Source organism: Pongo abelii, chromosome 8, assembly GCF_028885655.2.
Source record: "Pongo abelii isolate AG06213 chromosome 8, NHGRI_mPonAbe1-v2.0_pri, whole genome shotgun sequence".
In the NCBI taxonomy this organism is placed as follows: Eukaryota; Metazoa; Chordata; class Mammalia; order Primates; family Hominidae; genus Pongo; species Pongo abelii.
In genome coordinates this window covers 17,707,079-17,734,787 of record NC_071993.2, presented here as the reverse complement: position 1 = coordinate 17,734,787, position 27,709 = coordinate 17,707,079, and the positions used below count along the sequence as shown (strand labels likewise).

General features: G+C 41.7%; 1 protein-coding gene across 1 annotated transcript; it reads left to right on the top strand.

The window, feature by feature from the left end:
* On the top strand, positions 1–27,179 carry HACD1 (3-hydroxyacyl-CoA dehydratase 1). Its single transcript, XM_002820565.4, has 7 exons — positions 1–309; positions 13,056–13,173; positions 13,360–13,378; positions 13,456–13,544; positions 17,700–17,821; positions 22,991–23,169; positions 27,003–27,179. The coding sequence occupies exons 1-7, from the start codon at positions 53–55 to the stop codon at positions 27,083–27,085; spliced, it is 867 nt and encodes a 288-aa protein (XP_002820611.3). The 5' UTR covers positions 1–52; the 3' UTR covers positions 27,086–27,179.
* Positions 27,180–27,709: the final 530 nt, after the last annotated feature.

The window sequence follows — 27,709 nt, the reverse complement described above, 5'->3', positions numbered from 1 at the left end:
TCCCCCTCGCGGTCAGTAGGGCTGGCTGCGCCGAGCCCCCTGCGCGCGACACATGGGGCGCCTGACGGAGGCGGCGGCAGCGGGCAGCGGCGCTCGGGCTGCAGGCTGGGCAGGGTCCCCTCCCACGCTCCTGCCGCTCTCTCCCACCTCCGCCGGGTGCGCGGCCACCATGGCGTCCAGCGACGAGAACGGCACCAACGGCGGCGCCTCGGAGGCCGGCGAGGACCGGGAGGCTCCCGGCAAGCGGAGGCGCCTGGGGTTCTTGGCCACCGCCTGGCTCACCTTCTACAACATCGCCATGACCGCGGGGTACGCGCGCCGCGGGGCACCCTCGGGCCCTCCCCGCGCCGCGGTCCGCGGAGGTTCCGGGCTCCGGGGGCGCGGGCCGGGGTGTGAGGGGCGCGGGGGGTGCGGGCAGCGGCCGTGGGGGAAGGGAGCTGTCGCCGCGGCCACCGCCGGGTTGAATGGAGCGGGCGGGGAGGCCGGGCCCTGCGCGCCAGGCATTGCCTAATACGGTGCACGGCGGGGCGCTGGCCGAAGGTTAAGTATAGACCGGGGTAGGAATGCAGGGCCGGCCCGCGGGGGAGGCGGCTGCGGCCCGGGCCCCGCTGCCTTCGCTGCTGTTGAAGGAGCGCCCAGTCCTGGCCACTGGATGGTCTCGAGAGCGCAGAGCTTCCTGCTGCGATCGCTGGGCAGAGTTTTCTCCCCTGTTCATTTCACCGCGACTTTTTTTTTTTTTTTTTTTTTTAAAGCATAGCACGTCCTAGAGCTTGTCACTTGGGAAGATTTTGAAATGACCACCCCCCTTATCCCAGCCTGGAGCTCCTGCCCAGCATCTTTATGGCCTCAGGCTCCGTGGCTGATACCCTGGACCTTGATTTTTGGCTTTGAGTATGACTTTGCAAGTTAAGGTTACACAATGACTGTCGCTCTTCGCAGAGCTGTCAAAGTGACTTTTGTGTCAACTGCTTCTCAAAACCTGTTGGGAAAATGCTTTTCCATTTCTAAATTGCACTGCCTTTTAAAAAAGTTATTTTCACATTATCACTCGAAGTATTAACTTATGTAAATGCGAGGAAAAGTTTACTATTTTCTTTTTTATTTATTTATTTATTTTTTTTTTTTTGAGACAGAGTCTCGCTCTGTCTCCCAGGCTGGAGTGCAGTGGCGCGATCTCGGCTCACTGCAAGCTCCGCCTTCCGGGTTCACGCCTTTCTCCTGCCTCAGCCTCCCGAGTAGCTGGGACTACAGGCGCCCGCAACCACGCCTGGCTAATTTTTTTGTATTTTTAGTAGAGACGGGGTTTGACCATGTTAGCCAGGATGGTCTCCATCTCCTGACCTCGTGATCCGCCTTCCTCGGCCTCCCAAAGTGCTGGGATTACAACCGTGAGCCATCCCGCCCTGACAGTATTTTATTTTATTTTTTAGACAGAGTCTCACTCTGTCGCCCAGGCTGGAGTGCAGTGGTGCGATCTCCGCTCACTGCCAACCTCGGCTTCTGGAGTTCAAGCGATTCTCCTGCCTCGGCCTCCGGAATAGGTGGGACTACAAGCGTGGGCCACCACGCGCCACTAATTTTTGTATTTTTGGTAGAGACAGGGTATCACCATGTTGGCCAGGGTGGTCTCGAACTCCTGACCTCAAATGATTCCCCCACCTCGGCCTCCCAATGTGCTGGGATTACAGGTGTGAGCCATCGCACCGGGCCTAATATTTTATTTTAATTTTTTAAAAATAGAGATGGGCTCTCACTGTGTTGGCTAGGCTGGTCTCAAACTCCTGGCCTCAAGCAATCCCCCCACCTCAACCTCTAAAAGTGCTGGGATTACCACTCCCGGCTTAATATTTTAAACTTTCTCCAGGATTTATAGAAAAATGTGATTGACAAAAATTTAATAAATCTTTACCTATGGTGATTGAGTTTCTATTATGTGCTTAGCATATGATATTGAATGCCAAATACAGTTCATACAAATGTTATTTACTGAGGACTTACTATGCAGGGAACTGTGTTGGTTATTTTAGGTGTATTTTTAGTCCTTTAAAGTCCTGTGAGGGGCACATGATATTACATTATATAGATTAGAAGAGTGAGGCACAGATACTTGCCCAAGATCGCAGCCAGCAAGTTTCAGTCAGACATGGGTTTCAACCCAGACTCTCTGACTCCACTGTCCTGCTACTACATCTTTCTTTCTTCCTAAATTATAATCTTGGAAAGAGAGAAAACTAATGTATTTACAACAATGCAGCAGTCACCAAATGATGCTGCCTTTAAATGCATTCGGAACTGAAAGAATTCTCTCACCTCTGTGATAGTCTCGTTAATAAACGTTTCCTGAGCCGGGCGCGGTGGCTCACGCCTGTAATCCCAGCACTTTGGGAGGCCGAGGCGGGCGGATCACGAGGTCAGGAGATCGAGACCATCCTGGCTAACACGGCAAAACCCCGTCTCTACTAAAAATACAAAAAATTAGCCGGACGCCATGGCGGGCGCCTATAGTCCCAGCTACTCAGGAGGCTGAGGCAGGAGAATGGCGTGAACACGGCAAAGGGAGCTTCCAGTGAGCCGAGATAGCGCCACTGCACTCCAGCATGGGCGACAGAGTGAGACTCCGTCTCAAAAAATAAAATAAAATAAAATAAACGTTTCCTTTTATTTCCTTTTTTTGTTCTTTTTTAAGGCAAGCCCTTGCTCTGTTTTCCAGGCTGGAGTGCAGTGGTGCTTACTGCAGCCCCAACCCCGAAGCTCAAAGCGATCCTCCTGCCTCAGCCTCCTGAGTAGCTGGGACTACAGGCGCACACCACCATCCTCAGCTAATTTAAAATTTTTTTTGTAGAGTAGGCTGAACACGGTGGCTCACGTCTGTAATCCCAGCACTTTGGGAGGCTGAGGTGGGTGGATCGCTTGAGGCCAGGAGTTTGAGACCAGCCTAGCCAACATGGCAAAACCCCGTCTCTATTAAAAATACAAAAATTAGCCGGGCATGGTGGCACACGCCTGTAATCTCAGCTACTTAGAAGGCTGAGGCACGAGAATCGCTTGAACCCAGGAGGCTGAGAGATCGTGCCACTGCACTCCAGTCTGGATGATAGAGCGAGACTCTGTCTCACACACACACACTAATAATAATAATTTCTGTAAAGACAGGTTTTTGCTATATTGCCCAGGATGTTCTCAAGTGATCCTCCCACATTGGCTTCCCAAAGTGCTGGGATTACAGGTGTGAGCCACTGTGCCCAGCCAGTAAACATTTTGAAATACGTGCCTTGTGTTAACTGGGTGTCTGTCCTTTCTCTTTTCAGTTGACTCTCTGTCTTGAAAGCCAACTTATATTTCAAAAATGAACATCAATGCATAGCTCCAGTTTAAAGACTTCAGTGCCTCCCTGCCACCTCCACCCTGATCTAAGGGATTCAGGCTGTCTGCCATTCAAGGCTTTTTGCAATCTGCTCCCGCTTCCCCTTTCCAGTCAACTTGCATTTGATATCTCTGACTCACTCGTCCCTCAAAGCACCATGTATTTTCACAGCGCTCTGCTTCTGTACTCAGGTTTTTCACTTTTGTATAATGTTCTCCTGTTATTCCCATGACTTCTAATCAAATCGACCTCTTTGAAGTTTTCCAGGTCTCCTGCCTTACCTGGAGCAGAATTAAATGCTTTCTCCATTCTGTCCCTCTGACCCTTCCCTGGCAAATCAGGGCTTATTGTAAACTTGTCTCCCTCTGCCTCTATTGAGAAGTTTCCTTGTCATGTTTACAAAATGAGGGATATTGAAATGGAATAATCTCTGTAACTGACTCTTCAGAGGCTTTCTAGAGGCATTGAGATTTGAAGAAGGAATAAGATTTGCATACATAGAGAGTAGACATTTCAGGTGATATGAATTCTGGAAATAGGCACGATATGCAAGCCTGATGTATTCTCTTGATTGAACTGGAAGATGCTGTTGGGGAATAGTGGTAAATAAGGTTGAAGAAGTTGTAGTGTTGAAATTGGGACAAGAACTTACACGTTTCATGGGGTGGACAGCAGAAGACTAGTTGAGGCTCTTTTTGTTCATTTAACTTATTTTATTTCTCTGTTAACAGAACTTTGGTGTGTTTATTAATTTTTTTGTAATAATTTTCAAAACAAGCTGGGAACAGTGGTATGCACCTGTAATCCCAGCTACTCAGGAGACTGAGGCAGGAGGATTGCTTGAGCCCAGTAGTTTAAGACCAGCCTGGGCAGCATAGCGAGACCCCATCTCAAAAACAAAACACACACACACACACACACACACACACACACACACACACCCCAAATTGCAAAGCAACGGAATAGTATTTAAGAAATATTATAAAATTTTACATAAATGTAAAAAACATCTTGTTATTTTATCAGCCTATCACACACTTTCATTTTCTTTTTATGTTTCATATGAATATCTGACCTCTTCCAAGCTTTTACTCAAAACTTCATTCTCAAGGAGGCCTTACCTGGCCATCTCAATTTGAATAGTGAAACATACTCCTTATCTCCCTTGCCTGTTAATTTTTCTCCATCCGACTTTCTTTCATATGATTGTACAATAGATTTTACTTATTTGCAATGCTTATTGTCTGTCATCTCCATTAGAGTGTAAACTCCATGAAGTACTCAATAAATATTTGAATGAATGAATGAGTGAATGTATTACAGCATTGTTGTAATATCTGCTGTATTGTATATTTTTCCATTTTCACTTAATGGTCTGTCAGGTTTTCATCTGGTTTTCATAATTATACTTTCTGACCGTTACATATGAGTGTATAGAATTAATATACAATAATGGATTAAATCATGCCCCTAATGACATTTTGCTTTTATTGGTTTCTGTTCAATTGGGGGCTTAGTGTAATAAATTCCCAGAAGTAGAATTATACCTTTAAAGGATGTAAGGATTTTTTAGGTTTTTTTTTTTTTTTTTTTTTGAGATGGAGTCTAGCTTTGTTGCCTAGGCTGGCCTCAAACTCCTGGGCTCAAGTGACTTCCTACATTAGCCTCATGAGTAGCTGGGATTGCAGGGGAGTGCTACCATGCCTGGCAGATGTAAGGATTTTTTTTTCAAGACGGAGTCTCGCTCTGTCGCCCAGGCTACAGTGCAGTGGCGGGATCTCAGCTCACTGCAAGCTCCGCCTCCCAGGTTCATGCCATTCTCCTGCCTCAGCCTCCCGAGTAGCTGGGACTACAGGCGCCCACCACCACGCCTGGCTAATTTTTTTGTATTTTTAGTAGAGACGGGGTTTCACTGTGTTAGCCAGGATGGTCTCGATCTCCTGACCTCATGATCTGCCTGCCTCAGCCTCCCAAAGTGCTGGGATTATAGACGTGAGCCACCACACCTGGCCAGATGTAAGGATTTTTATGCCACTTGCTCATAATAGGGAAATGAGCATTTCTCTCCCTCCCTCTTTCTTTCTGACAAATACTTTTGATCCCGTATATATAAATGCATTGTCCTTCAAATACTTTAGGCCCTGTCCTTGAAGCAGGGTAACCTGGGGCATTAATATATAAACAACAGTTGCAATAAAATAATGAGATAAGTGCTAAGCAGATGTGTCGGAGGACAGACAGGTAAGGAGAATTTGAGAAAGTTTTCTTTGAGAGATCATAGCATTTAAACTGAGCAGTGAAGGACTTAATAGGCATAAGTGGGAAAACAGCATGAGTTAGAGGACAGAGATCTGAAATTGCAAGACATCTGTTGAGGCATCAAGAAGAGGGTTTGGGCCGGGCGTGGTGTCTCACGCCTGTAATCCCAGCACTTGAGGCTGAAGCAGGCGGATCACGAGGTCAGGAGATTGAGACCATCCTGGCTAACACAGTGAAACCCTGTCTCTACTAAAAGTACAAAAAATTAGCTGGGGGTGGTGGCGTGCACCTGTAGTCCCAGCTGCTCGGGAGGCTGAGGCAGGAGAATCTCTTGAACCCGGGAGGCAGAGGTTGCAGTGATCCGAGACCATACCACTGCACTCCAGCCTGGGCAACAGAATGAGACTCTGTCTCAAAAAAAAAAAAAAAAAAGAAGAGGGCCTGAAGTGTAGAGTGGGAAATGAAGGCGGACAGGTAGCTTGGGCCATTGCACTGGGCCTTAGATGCTTTGCTAACATGTTTGGATTTTAGTCTGTACACAATACAGAAAGGTGTTGTTTAAAGGTTGTGTCTCATTCCTTTGTAGCTGGGTAACCTCAGATAAGCTACTTAACCTCTCTGACTCTTAGTTTTCTCATCTGTAAAGTTGGAACAGCACAACTACTTAGCTAGATTATAAAGGAATAAAGAGATAATGGACATGAAGTTCTTAGCGGGATGCCTGATGCACAGTGGATGTTTACAAATGTTCATTTTTATTCCTAGTGCTTTATTTAAAATTGTACTTTTTTTTTTTGTTTTTTTTTTTTTTTTTTTTGAGACAGAGTCTGGCTCTGGAGTGCAGTAGCACCAGCTCAGCTCACTGCTCAGCCTCCCAGGCTCAAGTGATCCTCCCACCTCAGCCTCCTGAGCCACTGGGACTACAGTCACGTGCCACCACACCTGGCTAATTTTTAAATTTTTTGTAGCGACAAGGTCTTGCCATGTTGCCCAGGCTGGTCTTGAACTCCTGGGCCCAAGCAATCCACCCACCTTCGCCTCCCAAAATCCTGGGATTACAGGTGTGAACCACTGTGTCTGGCCTAAAATTGCACTTCTTGCAGAAAGAGAAAGTAAGATATTTTCACAATATACTTAGTATGATTTAATAGAACAAGAAACCCAAGGTTCATTTCCCAGAATGTTAAGTAAGGGCTATATCTTTTATTGCTGCATAGAATCTATTTTGTTGCTGAGGATAGAACTGCGAATGGACCTACCACAAATTGTTCATCCATCCACTTGTTGATGGACATTTGGGCTCTTTTCAGTTTTTGCTATTACAGATCAAACTATAAGCATGCATGTACATGTCTGTGTATGAACATATGCTTTTGTTTTGCTTGGGTAAATACCTAGGAGCGGAGGGGCTGGGGCTGGGTCATAGGGTATTCAAGTGTTTAATTTCTTTTATTTTTTTGAGATGGAGTCTCACTGTGCCACTTATGCTGGAGTGCAGTCGTGCAACCTAGGTTCACTGCAACCTCTGCCTGTGGGTTCAAGCGATTCTCCTGCTTCAGCTTCCTGTGTGGCTGGGACTCCAGGCGTGCGCCACCATGCCTGGCTAATTTTTTTTCTATTTTTAGTAGAGACGGGATTTCACCAGGTTGGCCAGCCTGGTCTCAAACTCCTGACCTCAAATGATCCAGTGCCTTGGCCTCCCAAAGTGTAATTTCTTATCAAACTGCCAAACTGGTTTCCAAAGTGGTTACACCCTTTTATCTTCCCTCTGGCAATGAATGGGACTTCCCATTGGTGCACATCCTTGCCAACCCTTGGTGTGGTCAGTCATTGTAATTTTAGACATTCTGAGAAGTACACTTTGTTATCTCATTGGGATTTTGATTTTGTTTTCCCTAGTAACTAATGATACTGAGTATCTTTTCATGTGCTTCACTTGCCAATCGTATATCTTCTTGGGTATCTGTTCAAATCTTTTGCCCATTTTTAGCTGGGCACGGTGGCTCACGCTTGTTAATCCCAGCACTTTAGGAAGCCGAGGCAAGTGGATCATGAGGTCAGGAGATCGAGACCATCCTGGCTAACACAGTGAAACCTGATTTCTATTAAAAATACAACAAATTAGCCGGGCGTGGTGGCGGGCGCCTATAGTCTCAGCTACTCGGGAGGCTGAGGCAGGAGAATGGTATGAACCCAGAGGCGCAGCTTGCAGTGAGCCGAGATTGTGCCACTGCACTGCCTGAGTGACAGAGCAAGACTCCGTCTCAAAAAAAAAAAAAACAAAACCCTTTTGCCTATTTTTTTCTTTAATGGGCTGTTTGATTTCCTATTACAGAGTTTTGAAAGTTCTTTATACAATCTGGATACAAGTGCTTTACCAAATATGTGATTTGCAAATATTTTCTTCCAGTTTGGGCTTGATTTTGTATTCTCTTAACAGTGCCTTTCAAAGAGCAGGTGTCTTAATCTTAGTGAAATTCAGTTTCTCAGGCGTTTTTTCTTTTATGAATCTTTCAGTTTGACTCGTTATTGGCATGAGTGCCGGTGTACAATCAGTTGAAGCACTCACATATTGGCTGCTAAACAAAAGTATAACTTTTATCTAGAAAAGGCAGTTTAGAGGTGTCAATGAACAATATATGAAAGCATGGACCAGACGTGGTGGCTCACGTCTGTAACCCCAGTACTTTGGGAGGCTGAGGCAGGCAGATCACTTGAGGTCAGGAGTTGAGACCAGCCTGTCCAACATGTTGAAACCCTGTCTCTACTAAAAATACAAAAATTAGCTAGGTGTGGTGGCAGGTACCTGTAATCCCAGCCACTTGGGAGGCTGAGGCATGAGAATCACTGGAACCTGGGAGGCTGAGGTTGCAGTGAGCCGAAATCGCACCAGACTGGGCGACAGGGCAAGACTCCATTTAAAAAAAAAAAAAAAAAAAGAAAGTATGGAGTATATGAAAGTTGAAGACTATCTTCGGTCCAAGCCTCCAAATGGCTAAAGGAGTTATACAAAGGAAATAGCAAGCTAGAGTATTGTTTTTCAATGATTATTGAAATAATGGATCTAGGCAATATCAGTAACTGCTAGCATCATAAAAGAGAGAGTCTGGCCAGGTGCAGTGGCTCACACCTGTAATCCCATTACTTTGGGAGGCTGAGGCAGGCAGATGGCTTGAGCCCAGGAGTTCAAGATTAGCCTGAGCAACATAGGGAGACTCCATCTCTACTAAAAAAAAAAAAAAAAAAAACCCACAACAGCAAGAACAATAATGAGCCAGGTGTGGTGGTACACCCCTGTGGTCCCAGCTACTCGGGAGGCTGAGGTGGGAAGATTGCTGAAGCCTGGGAACCCAAGGCTGCCATGAGCCACGGGCACACCACTCACTCCAGCCTGCGGGACAGAGCGAGAATCTGTCAAAAAAAAAAAAAATCCTAACTGCAGAAATTCCAATTGCTTTTGAAATATTTTCTGTTTGTTTTATTATAGTTACTAAACCGATAGATGAAGGAAGTTCAAAACTGGTTCAATATAGGACCCTTAGAGAGATTTTCTTTGACTGTCACCCTTTGTGATGGAGGGCTTAGGAAGTGAACCCTGATTCAATTGGCTCCTGGCCTTACTTATGGAAAAATAGACAAGAGGTTAGAATAGATGGTTCGATGTGTCCTTTCAAACCCCTGAGCCTGTCAATTTCTTTTATTTCCCAAAGTTTAGTGAGTGGCATGATCATGATACTATGCTAGGTGGTACAATACTGCCACCTATAGAGCAACAGTAGAACTTGTTATAATGTTAACGATGCATGGATTTTTATACAATGCTGTTTAAAAATGTAGAAAACTTGCCATCCGAATGACTCCTTTGATTGGTAGGTTAATAATTGCCTTTCAAACTTATCTTTTGTGGACATCTGATTTGGGTTCACCTAAAAAAGACAAGTGTATGGAAAATGTGAATGAAAATATCTTAAACTTTTTGTTTTCTTAGTAGAAGAAACATGGGGACTTTGAATTGAAGATAATGAAATCATAACACTTTAGTTGTGGAAGGTACCTAAAACATGATTCAGATGAGTGCCGTAGGATCAGTCCAGCACCGAGTTCAGTGTTGGCGCTCACATGAGATGAATCCATCAGTTATAGCCACAGTGAAGCTGGGGTAGAGTGGAAAGGGGTCAGGACTAGGGAGTCTGGAGACTGCAGAGGTTCTATTTCAGACTCAGTCATTAACTTACTCTAAGACTCAGGGTAAGTAACTGAATGTTCTAGAAGATGATTATCTCATCTAAAAGAGTGGCCTTCAAACTTTTTGGATAGCATGCTACTATCAATTAAAATATTTGAGCATAGACTCTCCATATAACTTTAAAAATATATTTATAATGTAAATATGAATTGTTATGATTAACTGGTATCTCAGGGCACAGTATATACTTAGAGCTAGACCAATACAGCATAGTGGCTTAAGAGCATATACTCCGAGCTTAGTGGTGGCTGTGTGACCCTCTCTGCCTATTTCCTCAGTAGTGAAATAGGATAATAGAAGACCCTCGCCCCATAGGGTTATTGTGAGGATTTGAGGTTAGTATGTTATGCATTGAAAACAGTGTCTAAGACATAGAAAGCACTCTGACAATACACTTATTATTGTCATTGTTATTATCATGAATATGATGAATATGTCTGCATTTCAAAGGTCCTTGTGGTCCTTTCAGATATTTACTTGACTTCTTGCCAATCTGATAAATAAGTCGTTGCTTTTTACCTTATTATGTTCTAAGAACAGAAGTGTCATTCTGCCATCTTATTGTTCTCTTGAGCATACATTTTCATCAGATTCAGTTAGTAGATTCTTTGCAGGAATCTTTTCAAGCCGTTTGTCCGCTGTATGGGTGTTGTTTGGTTAAAAAAGTTAAAACTTTTTAAATATAAAATAAATATAAAATATAAAATATAATTTTATATTTCATAAATCTACTTACTAGACTCTTTGGAGACTATCTAAAAGACTAGGGTAGCTCCTCATTCCCTGGGTGAGTTATTAGAGCTTTTAAAAAGCTACAGATGAGGTAAGTTGCTTAAACTTAAACGTGCTTTTGTAATTGCAAGGGAAACTGGAACAAAATAACTTCTCATTGGTGACTTTAGGAAGAGTGAGAAGTACTATGAGAAAGCTGGTCTCCACAACTCTAGCTTATATTTAAAGTACCATTAATTCATAGAACATAAGCTGTATTTATATGGAAACGTAAGTTTAAAAGCAAGGGCATGTCGTATTTTTTTCTTCTTTCTTTTTTCTTTCTCTCTCTCTTGTTTTTTTTTTTTTTTTTTGAGACAGGGTCTTTGTTGCACAGCCTGGACTACAGTGGCACAAACATGGCTTACTGCAACCAGAGCCTCTGTGCTCAAGTGATCCTCCCACCTTAGCCTTCCAAGTAGCTGGAACCACAGGCATGTGCCACCATGCCTCTAGAATTTTTTTTTTTTTGCAGAGACAGGATCTTGCCACGTTGCCCAGGCTGTTTTTTTCTTTTCTTTATTTTTTTGAGACAGAGTCTCACTCTGTCACCCAGGCTGGAGTGCAGTGGCACCATCTCAGCTCACTGCAACCTCCACCTCATGGGTTCAAACAATTCTCCTGCCTCACCTCCCAAGTAGCTGGGACTATAGGTGCCCACCACCACACCTGGCTAATTTTTGTATTTTTAATAGAGATGGGGTTTTGCTATGTTGGCCAGGCTGGTCTCGAACTCCTGACCTCAGGTGATCCACCCACCTCAACCTTCCAAGGTGTTGGGATTACAGGGGTGAGCCACTGTGCCTGGCCTCTTCTTTTGTTTGTGTTTTTTTAAACAACCTTTTTGAAAGCAGGCCCATGGCTGATCTTCTGTCTGTGGCTTGGCAATTGTTGTTGCCGTCAGTGAAAATTAAGTAAATATTAATTGATGACTTTTTTTTTTCCCCGAGATGGAGTCTTCCTCTGTCACCCAGGCTGGAATGCAGTTGTACGATCTTGGCTCACTGCAACCTCTGCCTCCCAGGTTGGAGCGATTCTCCTGCCTCAGCCTCCCGAGTAGCTGGGACTACAGGTGTGCACCACCATGCTTGGCTAATTTTTGTATTTTTAGTAGAGACAGGGTTTCACCATGTTGGCCAGAGTGGTCTCGAACTTCTGGCCTCAGGTGATCCGCCTGCCTCGGCCTTCCAAAGTGCTGGGATTGCAGAGGTGAGCCACTGCGGCCCGGCCCATCTTAACCTTTTTAAAGTGTAAGTTCAGTGGCATTAAGTACATTCACATTTTTGTGTAACTATTACTTCCTTCTGTCTCCATAACTTTTCATCTTGCAAAACTGAAACTCTGCACCCAGTGAATGCTAACTCCTCATTGCCCCATCTGTCCCAGCCCCTAGCCACCACTATCTTACTTTCTGTCTCTATGAATTTGACTACCCTAGGTATACCTCATATAAATTAAATCATACAGGCTGGGCATGGTGGCTCACACCATGTAATCCCAGCACTTTGGGAGGCTGAGGTGGATGGATCGCTTGAGTTCAGGAGTTTGAGACCAGCATGGGCAACATGGCGAAACCCATATCTACAAAAAATACAAAAATTAGCTGGATATGATGGCGCACACCTGTAGTCCCAGCTGTGGGGAAGGCTGAGATGGAAGGATCGCTTGAGCCCTGGACGTCAAGGCAGCAGTGAGCCAAGATTGCGCCACTGCACTTCAGCCAGGGTGACAGAGTGAGACCCTGTATCAATCAATCAATAATTGTTCATTATTAAAGATGACAGCAACACACAATGCAAAAAAAGAAATTTATTAAAGAAAAAAATGATCATACAGTATTAGTCCTTTTGTGCCTAGCTTATTTCACATAGCGTAAGGTCTTCAAGGTTTATCCGTGTTGCATGATTGATATGTCAGAATTTCTTTTCCTTTTTAAGGTAAATATTCTATTGTCTGTATAGACCACATTTCTTTTTTTTTTTTTTTTTTGAGATGGAGTCTCACTCTGTCGCCCAGGCTGGAGTGCAGTGGCGCGATCTTGGCTCACTGCAAGCTCTGCCTCCCCGGTTCACGCCATTCTCCTGCCTCAGCCTCCTAAGTAGCTGGGACTCAGGCGCCCGCCACCACGCCCGGCTAATTTTTTGTATTTTTAGTAGAGACAGGGTTTCACCGTGCTAGCCAGGATGGTCTCGATCTCCTGACCTCGTGATCCGCCTCCCAAAGTGCTGGAATTACAGGCATGAGCCACCGTGCCCGGCCTGTATAGACCACATTTCAAGTATCCATTCACTCACTTTTGGACACCTGGGTTGCTTTCACCTTTTCGCTATTTTGAATAATGCTGGTGTAAACACAAATGTATAAATCTGTGGTATTAAGTTCGAAAGAACTTTATAAAATACTTTTTTTTTTTAGGTGGTTGGTTCTAGCTATTGCCATGGTACGTTTTTATATGGAAAAAGGAACACACAGAGGTTTATATAAAAGTATTCAGAAGACACTTAAATTTTTCCAGACATTTGCCTTGCTTGAGGTAAGTTTTCCATCATGCTGTTTTTCTATTGCTGTAATATTTATGTGAACATTTTTTGTTGTGCAAAATCAATATGATTTTGCTGATTACATACCACCTATGGATTTGCTTAATACCAATGTTGACAGTGGTTTATTTAATGTTTTCTATTATTGATGTAATGATTTTTTTTCTATTTGCTTACAGATAGTTCACTGTTTAATTGGTGAGTTTTTGCTTTAATTTTATACTTTTATTATAAATTGCCTTTAGGGCAATAGTTGACTTGTTTTTCTTTTTAAGGAATTGTACCTACTTCTGTGCTTGTGACTGGGGTCCAAGTGAGTTCAAGAATCTTTATGGTGTGGCTCATTACTCACAGTATAAAACCAGTAAGTGACACAAACATGTTGTCTACTTGAGCCTGCAGGAAAGCTTTCCATTCATAGGAATCTAAAATATTAACATTTGTATATTTCAGGAAGTGGAAGCATTGGACAAAAAGGAGTTGGTTTTGAGTTTTAGATATTGTGCATTGACTTAGTACCTTAGCAGAATGACTTTGAAACACAAACAAACCCAAATATTGGCATCTTATATCCATAATATATTCTCCTTTGATATTTTCCAGTTTTTGAAATTAGTATCCAGATTCTGTCAAATAACCTGCAGAAAATGTTCTTTTCTACAGAATTTCTTTTCAGTCTAAGTTGTCCTCTTTGATTATGTCATCAAAGTTGTCAGTATACAATTTATTATTTCTTGCCAGGCGCAGTGGCCCACACCTGTAATCCCAGCACTTTGGGAGGCCAAGGCGGGTGGTTTGAGACCAGCCTGGCCAACATGGTGAAACCCTGTCCCTACTAAAAATACAAAAATTAGCCAGGCATGGTGGCGAGTGCCTGTAATCCCAGCTACTCTGGAGGCTGAGGCAGAAGAATCGCTTGAACCCGACAGGCAGAGGTTGCAGTGAGCTGAGATTGTGCCACTGCACTCCAGCCTGGTTGACAGAGCAAGACTCCGTCTCAAAAAAATATATATATATATCTCATTTAGCATTGAGTATTATAGCAACAGACATAAAAGTAAATGCGGTTCTGTAGATCTGAACAAATGGAAAAGACTAAAAGTTAGAAGGGGTCAAAGGATAAAAATTTTAGTTAGGAGGAATTAAGTTCAAGAGATCTATTATGCAACGTGGTGACTATAGTTAATAGCAATGTATTGTATATTTGAAAATTGCTAAGAGAATAGTGATCTTACCACAAATAAATAAGTATATAAGGTAATACATAGGTTCGTTAGCTTGATTTAGCCATTTCACAATGTGTACATATTTCAGAACATCATGTTGTACACCATAAATATATGCAATTTAAATTTCCAATTAAAAATAATTGTCAAAAAAGTGCTAAGGAGCTTTAGGAAAAATGAACAATTTTTACTGAGGCATGACAGGAGACAGACCTAATTATTGAATCTAATTAATGATTCAAACCTTTCAGGCGAGAAAGACACCATGCTGCTATGTCAAGATATTGGGCATTTTAAACCCATGACAGGGCCAGGTGAGGTGGCTCACGCTTGTTATCCCAGCAATTTGGGAGGCCAAGGTGGGTGAACCACCTGAGGGTCAGGAGTTCGAGACCAGCCTGGCCAACATGGTGAAACCTCATCTCTACCAAAAATACAAAAATTAGCCAGATATGGTGGTGGGCGCCTGCCATCCCAGGTACTCGGGAGGCTGAGGCAGGAGAATTGCTTGAACCCGGGAGGTGGAGGGTGCAGTGAGCTGAGATCGCACCACTGCACTCCAGTTTGGGTGACAGAGTGAGACTCCATCTCAAAAAAAAAAAAAAAAAAAAAAAAATTAAACCCATGACAGGAACATTTCCTATGTCAACCCGTCTGACCTTCTTGACAGCCTTTAGAGCCTCCTGTCTACGTGAGGATAGATCTCTGGCCTCCTTTCCATCTCTCAGATGCCTTTCTTAGATGCTTGGGGACTGACACCTGACCTCTTCTCTGTTCCTCTTAGCTTTACTGGCCTCCTGTCTGCGTGGAGATAGTTCACTGACCTCCTGCCCTTTAAACTTTATCCCTCTTGACTAGTATCTTTCACTCAACTTGCTTGAGTTCCCTGTTCCCTAACCAGCAACTGCCATGCAGATAGTGCAGATAGCAGTGAGCACATGGCACAGGAGAGGCAAACTATTAATTAACTTTGCCTACTAGTTTGAAAGCAGGAGGACAGCATTCACAGACTAGAAGAGAGACTCTTCCAGGCAATGAGGGAATATAATAGCTGAGTTAGGACCACCATGAGTCTGAAGAATGAAGAAGAAAGACAACATTAACTAGACATTAACTAGAGAGACGGAGGTAAAGGGAAGCTTGAGAGTTGCGAGTTCCAAAAATAAAACAGGACCCATCTGCCCCGTTTATCCTCCAGAGGATCTCTGCCTTAATATTCCTATTTATTTTTTTGCTGACGATAGTTTCCCACTGGTACCTATTCAGCACTCCTTAATTAATTCAACCAATATTATTGAATGCATTCTGTACACCTGGTGCTGTGCAAATTTCTAGATTTACAGAAATGAATAAGGTGGGCCGGGTGAGGTGGCTCACGCCTATAATCCCAGCACTTTGGGAGGCTGAGACGGGTGGATCACTTGAGGTCAGGAGTTCGAGACCAGCCTGGCCAATATGGTGAAACCCTGTCTCTACTAAAAATTCAAAAATTAGCCAGGTGTGGTGGTGGGCGCCTGTAGTCCCAGCTACACGGGAGGCTGAGGCAGGAGAATCGCTTGAACCCAAGAGGCAGAGGTTGCAGTGAGCCGAGATTGCATCATCACTGCACTCCATCCTGGGTGACAGAGTGAGACTCTGTCTCAAAAAGAAAAACAAAAGAACAAGGCAATCCCAGCTGTCAAGTGTACTGGTTTTTGGGAAGTGGGGGACACTTAACGTTGAATCATGCACAATACTAATCATGCACAATGCTAATCATGCACCTCATCTGTGCCCAGCAGTGTGCTGGGATATGGCTGTTGATAATACAAACATGGTTCTCACTAGTGGAGCCTATACTTGGGAGAGAAGCTAAACAAATATTTAATTATATAAGTGTTAAGTGCTTTGAAGCAAGAGCTTGGTATGTGTTGCAGTATACCTAGGGACTTAGTCTGATGTAGGGAGTGAAAGAAGGCTTCCCTTAAGGAGGGATACAGATGTTGAGCGCTGATATGTACAAGAGTTAGCCAGACATCTCTTAGTACAGATTGGCAAATGCCACAACACAGATATGAACAAAGTACAGTAGAAGAAGGGTGCTGGGCTGGGCACGGTGGCTCACGCCTGTAATCCTAGCACTTTGGGAGGCTGAGGCAGGCAGATTACTTGAGATCAGGAATTCGAGACCAGCCTGGCCAACACGGTGAAACCCCGTCTCTACTAAAAATACAAAAATTAGCAAGGTGTGTAATCCCAGCTACTCCGGAGGCTGAGGCATGAGAATCACTTGAACCTAGGATGTGGAGGTTGCAGTGAGCCGAGATCACGCCACTGCACTCCAGCCTGGGTGACAGAGCAAGACTCCGTCTCAAATAAATAAATAAATAAATAAATAAATAAATAAGGGTGGTGAGCAAATAACTGCTCAGGGTGAGAGGAGAGGGTTGGAGTCAGTTTTCTAGAGGGCGAGATGTTTTAGCTGAATCTTGAAAGATGGGAAAAGATTTTTTATGGAATAAGAGAGTAACAGTCCAGTGAGAGGGAATAGCATGTGTTAAATTATACAAGTTTAGAGCATATTCTGGAAATAACAACATCTAGTGTCATCAGAGAGAGAAGTAGGTAGGAGGGTTGAGTAATTGTAGATGAAGTTGGAGAGATTTCCGAGCAAGGATTGTAAAGAAGCTTGAATATGGTGCCCAGGTATTAGGGCTCATCCTTTTATTCTGTTAAGAAGTGTGGGACCAGTGAAACTTTTAAATCACAGGACTTAGCTGATTCTAATTTGTTTTTTATGTATTTGCTTCTTTGACTTCTTTTTAAAAGAAAACTTGCATTCAAGAGGACAATAAAGAGAGGAAAGACTGTTTAGGAAACAGTTATAGTAGTCAAGATGAGAGATGATAAATCCCTGAATTAAAATAGTAGTAAAAGGGCCAAAGATGAGTGAGCAATTCAAGCGTTGGTCCTAGAGTAGAACAGGTGTGATTCAATGATTACTAGAAGTAGGAGGGTCAGATTTTGGTTTCAGCAAGGTGACATTGTCCTCCGATGATAGCGTTATTGCCTGATGTGAAGGACGAGGGAAGAAAAACCAGTCTATGGTCAACTATTCCTGTGCATAAGATATGTTTAAGTTCCACATTTATAATTAATTATGTTAATGGTGACTGCATTAAGTTTTCTGTATTGCATTTGTCTAACCCTAACATTCCATTATAAATAAAAGGCAATAAATAAGTAAAGTAAGTACCTTCATTGAAAAGTAAGTTCCAGGTTGAATGACACTGGGTTTCTCTGTAATTCTGCAGATCCAGAATGAGGAGAGTGTGGTGCTTTTTCTGGTCGCGTGGACTGTGACAGAGATCACTCGCTATTCCTTCTACACGTTCAGCCTTCTTGATCACTTGCCATACTTCATTAAATGGGCCAGGTGGCGATGTCTTGCAGTTTAGTTTCTCATTGTCCTGTGCATGCTTATTTTGTGTGCTAATGCCAGAGAATTAAAATTCGTGTTTCAGCCTCACGATGTCAGAATGCTGTTATAGGAGGTATAACTGGTATAACTAATAATTATACAAGTTATGATTTGTATTCTAAAAGTTTAATGATCAGAGAGGAATCGTATTAATAAATATTTTGAGTGAAATCAATGTAAGACAAATTGTGGTATCCTTAACCTCAGAATTAGTCATTCATTTTTTTTTGGAAAGCACAATATACATTTTTGGAATTAGCTTACATAAGCAGTGCCAAAAATAGAGTTTTTTTGTCTGTGATGTAAATTATTTTAATAGTCAATCTAGCAGCCACAATTTATGCCATTTATACAATGTGATTGGTTTTTTTTCTTTGCTTTAAGTTGCAGAGACATTTTAAAAAGTCACACTTACTTAAAATTGTATTATTTGGAATGTGGATAAAATTTATATTTGAAAGGCTCCAAATATATCCTAAAGCAACAGTTTTTAAAGCAAAAGATATCTGTTCTTCTTGAAATTTGAATTCTTTGAGCAACTGACATTTTAGAACGTTATTATAAAAGCAAAACTGCTCTTTGGAGAACAAGTCACAAATCAGTATAGACTTGTTCATTTTATTCTTTTATTGTAATTTATGGTAGCAATAACAATGACAAATGGTATGTGCCTACTGTATGCCTGAGATGTAGGTATGAACAAAACAAATTCTCTGTCTTATGATGAAGACAAAACATAAACTAATAATATGTGATATGTCAGGTGGTGATAAATGCTGGGATTGTAGGTGTGAGCCACCATGCCTGGTCAATTACTATTTTTTAATCTCATGTATTATACATGTTCAAATATAATAAATGAGAATATATAAACCAAAAAGAAGGAAAACTACTTTTAAATTACTTATAATCTCTCTAACCAAGGATAATCACTGTTAATTGTGTTTTATGGTTTTTTTTCTCTTTTTTTTTTTTTGAGACAGGGTCTCGAATATTCTGTCACCCAGGCTGGAGGGTAGTGGCACGATCTTGGCTCACTTCAATATCCACCACCTGGGCTCAAGCGATTCTCCTGCCTCAGCCTCCCGAGTAGCTGGGAGTACAGGCGCAGGCCACTACACCTGGCTAATTTTTGTATTTTTTTTGTAGAGATGGGGTTCCACCACGTTGCCCAGGCTGGTCTCGAACTCCTGAGCTCAAGTGATCCACCCACCTCGGCCTCCCTAAGTGCTAGGATTACAGGTGTGAGCCACTGTGCCCGGCCATGTTATATATTCTTTTTGACTTTTTAATATTCTCTAGCTCTTTTTTAGACACCTGTGGCTTACCACTTCGCATATGATGAAATACTTTGAAATTATAATTTGAGCTTAAGTGTCTTGTCTGTCATAAGAAGGTTGTACTACCATTTATATGGATTTGGTTGGTTTTAATCTTACTATACATGAAAATGTATTTACCTTTAGTGACTGGGCTTTTTAAAGGTTGGCAGTTTTGAGTGTAGCTGGACTCTAATCCTAGAACACATCAATATCATTTCACATGACAATGTTCTGGACCTCTGGCACCTTTAAAAATACTAACTTACCATATAGTCTCTTTTCATGTGCTGAATTTACAAAATTTGCCTGAAGAAGATAGCAGACTGTACTTTGCACATTTTCCTGAGGTCAGGCACATTAGACTTGATGGCTTTGTGTGTCTGCCTTTTGGAATGCATTTGCATGTCTTGAGTGTCTGGAAAAGATAAAAACTCTGCCATCGTATGTTTAAATTTGCTGTTTAGAAAGTGTGTATCCATTGCAGGCTGAGCGTGGTGGCTCATGCCTATAATCCCAGCACTTTGGGAGGCCAAGGTGGGTGGATCACTTGAGGTCAGGAGTTCCAGATCAGCCTGGCCAACATGGTGAAACCCTGTCTCTACTGAAAAATAAAAAAATTAGCCACATGTGCCTGTACTCCCAGCTACTTGGGAGGCTGAGGCAGGAGAATTGCTTGAACTAGGAAGCGGAGGTTGCAGTGAACTGAGATCACACCACTGCACTCCAACTTGGTGACAGAGCGAGACTCTGTCTCAAAAAAAGAAAGTGTTTATCCATTGCCTTAATGTTAAACAAGTTATACACTCTTTCAGCTTTGAAATCATGTGTTACATAATACATTGTCAGTTGATCATAATCATAAATAATTATGTTTCATGTCAAAAATATCTTAAAAATCCCAGCCATCTAAATATATTTCCCAACTCCATTAAGTATGCAAAATAACATTTGTATTTATGTTCAGATGTTGAAGCTGTTGTTCTCAAATAAAACTACACTTTAGAAATGGCTTCTTATTTATACGTAGTTTGGCCTCTTATTACAGTTTGAATATACTTTGATTCTATTTATGTGTTATAAGTGTTCTTGGAAGAGTCCTTAGAATAGGTTTTTCATATTGATTTCCGTTTTAATTTAGAAAATGCACTCCCTTCAAAAAAATTTTAGACAGTAATTGGGAACCTTCAAAGAAGCATTGTATCTTTTTTTTTTAATGTGGTCTATCCATAGTTAAATCTCCCATACTGCCCTCAGAACTTAGAGAGGTAGTAACATGCAATCTTTCTGAAGTGCAAGTAAAGTCAAATTATATAATTTGTTTCCATTTCATTAGAAATTTTCATTGCCCTTAAGACTTTCAACTAGCTTATTGTAGGAGTGTTAATTTTTTCTTCTATTGAAGAACAATCCTGCCAAAAAAAAAATCTTTTGAAAACCACATAAAGTAAAAATTGCAACTTAATCAGTTTGGGTGTTTTACTGAGACAGGTATATAAAATGTCCAGTTATGGGATTTAATAAATTGAGGTATAGGGAAAGATTGATTTAAATGATACGCAAATAACTACCCAAGACTGATAAGAAAGCAGGGAGTTTCTCCAAAGGCCAGGAAGGGATTAACAGGTACAGTGAAGGAATCATTCTTCTTTCTTGAACAGCTCATCTATTTTGGCAAATAATTCTGCCCTCCTCCCCATCTCTTATCTTCGCATATCCCTGACATACAGGAATAAGGTGATTTTTAATTTGTCTCCAAGCTTCTTCAATACTGACAACTTTGACTTTATAGATATTTCTTAATGCCAACAAAATGATTAACTAAAATACAGATTGATTTCTTTTTCCATCAAAATGTTGACCTTTTGTTTTAAATTAAAAACATTTTTCTTTTTTTAAATTAAATTTAGTTTTTTTGAGACAGGGTCTCGCTGTGTCACCCAGGCTGGAGGACAGTGGTGCAGTCTTGGCTCACTGCCCCCTTGACCTCCTAGGCTCAAGCAATCCTCCTGCCTTAGCCTCCCAAGTAGCTGGGGCTACAGGCATGCACCACTGTGCTCTGCTAATTAAATTTTTTTTTGTGAGACGGGGTCTTAACTATACTGCCAGGGTGGTCTTGCACTCTGGCCTCTTGACTTTTGTTTTCTGTGGTAACTGTTACATAGTGACTGAGTTGGAGAAAAATGATTTTTTTTTAATGAAGAAATATGATCATCTTGGATCCTTTAGGCCCCTCTTTTTTTTTTTTTTTTTGAGACGGAGTCTCTCTCTGTCGCCCAGGCTGGAGTGCAGTGGCGCGATCTCGGCTCACTGCAAGCTCCGCCTCCTGGGTTCACGCCATTCTCCTGCCTCAGCCTCCCGAGTAGCTGGGACTACTACAGGCGCCCGCCACTACGCCGGGCTAATTTTTTGTATTTTTAGTAGAGACGGGGTTTCACCGTGTTAGCCAGGATGGTCTTGATCTCCTGACCTCGTGATCCGCCTGCCTCGGCCTCCCAAAGTGCTGGGATTACAGGCGTGAGCCACCGCAACTCTTATTGGAGACCAGCCAGTAGAACACAGAGTGTTGCCTAATTGGAAGCATACATGATGCCTGGCCTACTGTGTATTCCAGACCTTGCCACAGACCAAATGAACACGTGATGACTTTGGATTTAGAGTAGAACTTTCTTAGCTCTACTTTAAACAAGCTAACTCTTCCTTTAATGTGGGAATTCAGGAACTAACTTATCAATTTATTTTGTTACGGGAGCAGTTTTAGACAATGTAATACACTCAGTAGCTACTCATGCTTCAGGTGGTATTATCAGTTTTCTGCAATAATTGCTTTTCATTAGTAACCACAAAGACTTTTTCAATGCCTCTTAAAAATAACTACCTTGGTAATTTCAAGGTTTAGATATAAAATTTAGGATAATCACTGGCCTTTTTAAACGCAGCATTTGATCAATAAATTACTAGCTGCCGCGGACAAAAGCAGTCATTTGTGATTTTATGCACCAAAGAAGTTACCATTAAAATACTTTTTTTAAAGCTACGTAGGCCGGGCCTGGTGGCTCACGTCTGTAATCCCAGCACTTTGGGAGGCTGAGGCGGGTGGATCACCTGAAGGCAGAAGTTCAAGACCAGCCTGACCAACATGGTGAAACCCCGTCTCTACTAAAAATACAAAAATTAACCAGGCATGGTGGCGGGTGCCTGTAGTCCCAGCTACTCAGGAGGCTGAGGCAGGAGAATTGCTTGAACCCGGGAGGCGGAGGTTGCAGTGAGCCAAGATTGTGCCACTGCACTCCAGCCTAGGTGACAGAGTAAGACTCCATCTCAAAAAAAAAAAAAAAAAAAGAAAACCAAAAATTAGCTGGTTGTGGTGGCACACACCTGTAATCCCAGCTACTTGGGAGGCTGAGGCAGGAGAATTACTTGAACCCAGGAGGTGAAGGTGGCAGTGAGCCAAGATTGTGCCACTGCACTCCAGCCTGGTGACAAGAGCGAACTCCATCTCAAAACAAAAACAAGAAAAACTACATATTTTTTTATACATAAAAGTATTTTGGTACTCTAAAATAAGTTGATACTATTTTATTAAAAAGACATTGCCTATTATGGAAACTGATATTAGGAAAAGAAGGATGATAATCAATAAGCAAATGATTAAAGTACAACTATTAACCTTACATAAGGTTATTGTAAATATGTAAAGAAAAGAGAATTTTGAAGTTTAAATTTAGTAGTAGCAATAGACCTGTAATGTAAAGTCTAATAATTATTCTAGAAAAATAATTCTCTGAGGTTTTTCTTTCTCCAGATATAATTTTTTTATCATCTTATATCCTGTTGGAGTTGCTGGTGAACTTCTTACAATATACGCTGCCTTGCCGTATGTGAAGAAAACGGGAATGTTTTCAATAAGACTTCCTAACAAATACAATGTCTCTTTTGACTACTATTATTTTCTTCTTATAACTATGGCGTCATATATACCTTGTAAGTATATACTTATTAGTACTTTGATTTGACATATGATGTGGAAATTTTTGAAAGGATATAATAATAAGCAAGGGGAAATAATTAGAAATAATTGCTTACAAATACATTAAAACTTCAGTTTAACCCCATATTTACTGATAATTTGGGAAAATTGAAGGGAGATAGAGGCAGAAGACATTTCATTAGCTATGAGAGTAAAGGCAAGTAAATTAACGCATGGATGATTGCGTTCTCAAAATCATTTAAATATCAGCTTGGTATGATTTGTTTTTTTAAGAAAGATAAAAATAAATCATGTTTAAAGCATTAGTGCACTTTTTACAAGCATTTAGAATTATATGTTTGAGTATAAACACTGTATCCAAGAAAATTTCAGATCATTTCTATCTATTCATTAAGCATATATTTGGAAAAATCATCTAGGAGTAGTTTTGAGTCTTATTTGTTTTGCTCTATGTACTTGCAAATAATAAAGCCTCTTTTATTAAATGATTTTGAATAAGTCAGCCTTTTCACTAATTTCTCATCATCTTTCAGTAGTTGCAGTGAATTGGTAAGGCTTTACTCCATTTAAGTGCTAATAGTTAGGCTGGGCTCGGTGGATCATGCCTATAATCCCAGCACTTTGAGAGGCCGAGGCAGGTGGATCACCTGAGGTCAGGAGTTCGAGACCAGCCTGGCCAACATGGTAAAACCCTGTCTCTATTAAAATACAAAAATTAACTGGGCATGGTGGCGCATGCCTGTAATCCCAGCTACTCAGGAGGCTGAGGCAGGAGAATCGTTTGAATCTGAGAGGCAGAGGTTGCAGTGAACTGAGATGGTGCCATTGCATTCCAGCCTGGGCAACAAGAGTGAGACTCTGTCTCAAAACAAAAAAACAAAAAAACAACAAAAAAAGGGCTAATAGTGATATATTTTTAAGTCAAATATTGATAGCTTTAAAATCTACATCGACGTGATACAAATTATTTCATCTAAAGGAGATGAGCATAAAACCTGGCCAGCCCCTTGAGGTCTCCAACTTTTTTTTGTTGTTTTTTTTGAGACAGAGTCTTGCTCTTTTGCCCACACTGTAGTGCAGTGGCGCAATCTCAGCTCACTGCAATATCTGCCTCTCAGGTTTATGGGATTACAGGTGCCTGCCACAGTGCCCACCTAATTTTTGTATTTTTAGTAGAGACAAGGTTTCACCATATTGGCCAGGCTGGTCTCAAACTTCTGACCTCAAGGGATCCTCCCACCTTGGTCTCCCAAAGTGCTGGGATTACAGGCGTGAGCCACCGCCCCTGGCAGACGTCTCCAACTTGTATCTTTCCCAAAGTCAAAATTGACTTAGTGGTGAAAGATGTGTTTTCCCCTTGTCTTCTAGCACTTCAGCCTGATTCTGTATCTGATTTTCTACCCCAGCCAGTTCAGGAGAGCTAAGGAGGGGATGCCTGCTGTATTGGTTCACATCCCTCTCTTTTCCCAATGGCAGCTTAATGGTAGCATTACTTGAACAGAACCAGAGCTTGCTTAGGTGTCTGTCTGACAGTTACAGGTTCAAACAGTGGGTTCTCTTCTTCCTCATGGCCTTTGAGGCATCTCCATGGAAATGGAGGGCCTGAAGCACCTTTTTCAGTTGTGCTGGGAGATGTAGACTCTGGCAGGTACCAGGAGCAGCTTCCCAGTTCACCATGCTGCCAGCTGCTGAGTCCCACTGGCCAGAGGATCACTCAGCCCAGGACATGTTTTCCACTGCATTCTTTTTCTTTTTCTTTTTTTAAATTCCCTCCTCCCCCCTTTATTCTTGATGTTAGTAATAAATCAGTTAATTTTACTTTGCTTATTAAATCCTTTGCTAATTAAAAGTACTTTTTGAGTACTTAGTATTCAAAAGTAGTAGTATTATTTCTCATTTACATTAAGATGAAAGAGGTTAAGTGAGTTGCTTAAAAATCACTAGCTTGCAGCCTGGTGTGGTGGCTCACACCTGTAATCCCAGCACTTTGGGAGGCCAAGGTGGGCAGATCGCTTGAGGTCAGGAGTTCAAGACCAGCCTGGCCACCATGGTGAAACCCCGGCTCTACTAAAAATACAAAAATTAGCCGGACATGGTAGTGGGCACCTGTAGTCCCAGCTACTCAGGAGGCTGATGCAGGAAAATCACTGAAACCAGGGAGGCAGAGGTTGCAGTGAGCCGAGATTGCACCACTGCACTCCAGCCTGGGTGACAGAGTGAGACTCCATCTCAAAAAAAAAAAAAATCACTAGCTGGTGAGTAAAGCCAGGGTTTGAACTCAAGCCCATACCTTCTGTTCTGCTACTCAGAATTTTATGGAAGTATTTACAATAATTGGTCAGTGAGTTTAAGTAATTATGACATGAATAGATTTAGCCCCCTAGGTATATATAATATGATGGTAACCTTTCTTAAGTTAGGAAGTACCTAAATAGAAAGAAATAAAACATATTGTGTATTTTTGCTCTGTTTGAGCTAAGTTTTACAAAGAAATTTTTACCCAGAGTTGCCTAAGCAGGATATTCAAAGCTTGTTTAGTGATAAGGTTCATTGGTTTGATTATTCTGATCATCATATTCAGAAATATTTTCACACTGGTATTGTTTATAGCTGATATTAATTTGTTTATCCACCAACATTTATACTATGAAACACTGGTTTAAAACACTAGTTCAAATTGGTTCAAAATATTCTTCAAATTTGATTGGACAGATGACAATTTGTCCAACTGACCTAATAACATATGTATTTATGTGTTTATTATATAATAGATTAAATACCCTTACACCTAGCCAGGAGGAGCTTCTGCTTTAGGCTCTGTTAAGAGGACCTTGTTGTAGCCCTTCTGTGGTCACTCCACACAGCACCCCACTGCCTTCTAGATCACATTCTAGAAACCTGAGACCATGGAATTTGCTCTCCAGAGGGCAATGAGCATGCATCTGGGCCCTAACCAGGCTTCTTCCTTGATCCATGGTCCTGAGGGTTAACCATGTATCAGTATACGCACCCCTGAGAAAACAGGATAGCCGGGGGGCAGCTGTTTGTGAGGGGTATGGATGAAGCTTAGATGTATGCACCCGGGTATCCTCACACATGTGCAGGAGACCCCTTGCAGAACAGGATACAGCCAGTAGAATGGAGAAGAGGAGGCTGGGCGGGCCAGTTTTCCCTGTGCTGGAATGTTCTGGCACAGCATTCCAAAGAGTTCAGAATTCTAAACTCAAACATGGTTTTCCAGGTCATTATAAAGGTATTTTAATCAAGGTATTTAAGTTTGTTAAAAACAAGCAAAAATAGGCTGGGCGCAGTGGCTCATTCCTGTAATCCCAGCACTTTGGGAGGCTGAGCAGGCAGATCACTTGAGGCCAGGAGTTCAAGACCAGGCTGACCAACCTGGTGAAATCCCATCTCTACTAAAAATAGAAAAATTAGTCAGGTGTGGTGGTGATGCATGCCTTTAATCTCAGCTACTCGGGAGACTGAGGCAGGAGAACTGCTTGAACCTGGGAGGCAGTGGTTGCAGTGAGCTGAGATCATGCTACTGCACTCTAGCAGGGGCAATAGAGCAAGACTCTCTCTCAGGAAAAAAAATAAATAGGCAAAAGTAAAAACAAAACCTCAACAGTTACAGCATTAGAATATTTAGGCATGTGGTATGTGGGCCTCCATTTGCACTCTTATACTCTTGAGCTCTGTAAATATCCAGGGAACAGCAGTGGTATGGGATGTATTTACTCTCTAACATTGCCACATTTAACACGTTTCAAGTATAAATAATTTTAAAGCAATAGCTTATTTTTCTTTGTTTTCTTTTTCAATGAAGTGTTTCCACAACTCTATTTTCATATGTTACGTCAAAGAAGAAAGGTGCTTCATGGAGAGGTGATTGTAGAAAAGGATGATTAAATGATCTCTGCAAACAAGGTGCTTTTTCCAGAATAACCAAGATTACCTGAGTCCAAGTTTTAATAACAGGAATAAACAACTTTGTGAAATATCATGGATTGTATGGTTTCTTAAAATATAACTTGAGACATGTGGTATTTGCCAGTATTTGTGTTCCTCTTGTGCCAGATCTATTTTTTACAAGAACTGTGCAAATATCAGTAACTCTTGGGTAGGTATTGATTATTAGGAAAATAATTAGGTGTATTATCTGGGGGAAAAAAAACTTTTGCTGAATTTTTTTTGAAACATGCTCAAAGCTTTTTAAATCAATATTTAGAAATTAGTTTAATGATTTACTATTATACCTGCCAGTGATATTTATGTGATATTTATAAATGAAAATAAATGCAAAATTATAACAACTTGTTAATAATGTATTGGTATTTTTGAACCCACAATCTATTTTTTCAGGAAATAAGGCAGCATTATGATTAATAACAATGTTTGGAAGCGTGGATATAATTTGCTAAAGTAAGACTTTTGATGTAGATAAAGTAGCAGCATTAAAGCACACCAATATTCAAGTAGATGTCACAGTTGGAAAATATTCTTTGGAAATATTTCTAGGCAGCTGAAATTACT

Bases quoted from the DNA above. Each gene is read 5' to 3' on its own strand.
- HACD1 (XM_002820565.4), top strand. From the start codon at position 53: ATGGGGCGCCTGACGGAGGCGGCGGCAGCGGGCAGCGGCGCTCGGGCT. The intron at 13,545-17,699 runs GTAAGTGACACA...GTAATTCTGCAG, and splicing joins TTACTCACAGTATAAAACCA to ATCCAGAATGAGGAGAGTGT. The intron at 23,170-27,002 runs GTAAGTATATAC...TTTTCAATGAAG, and splicing joins TATGGCGTCATATATACCTT to TGTTTCCACAACTCTATTTT.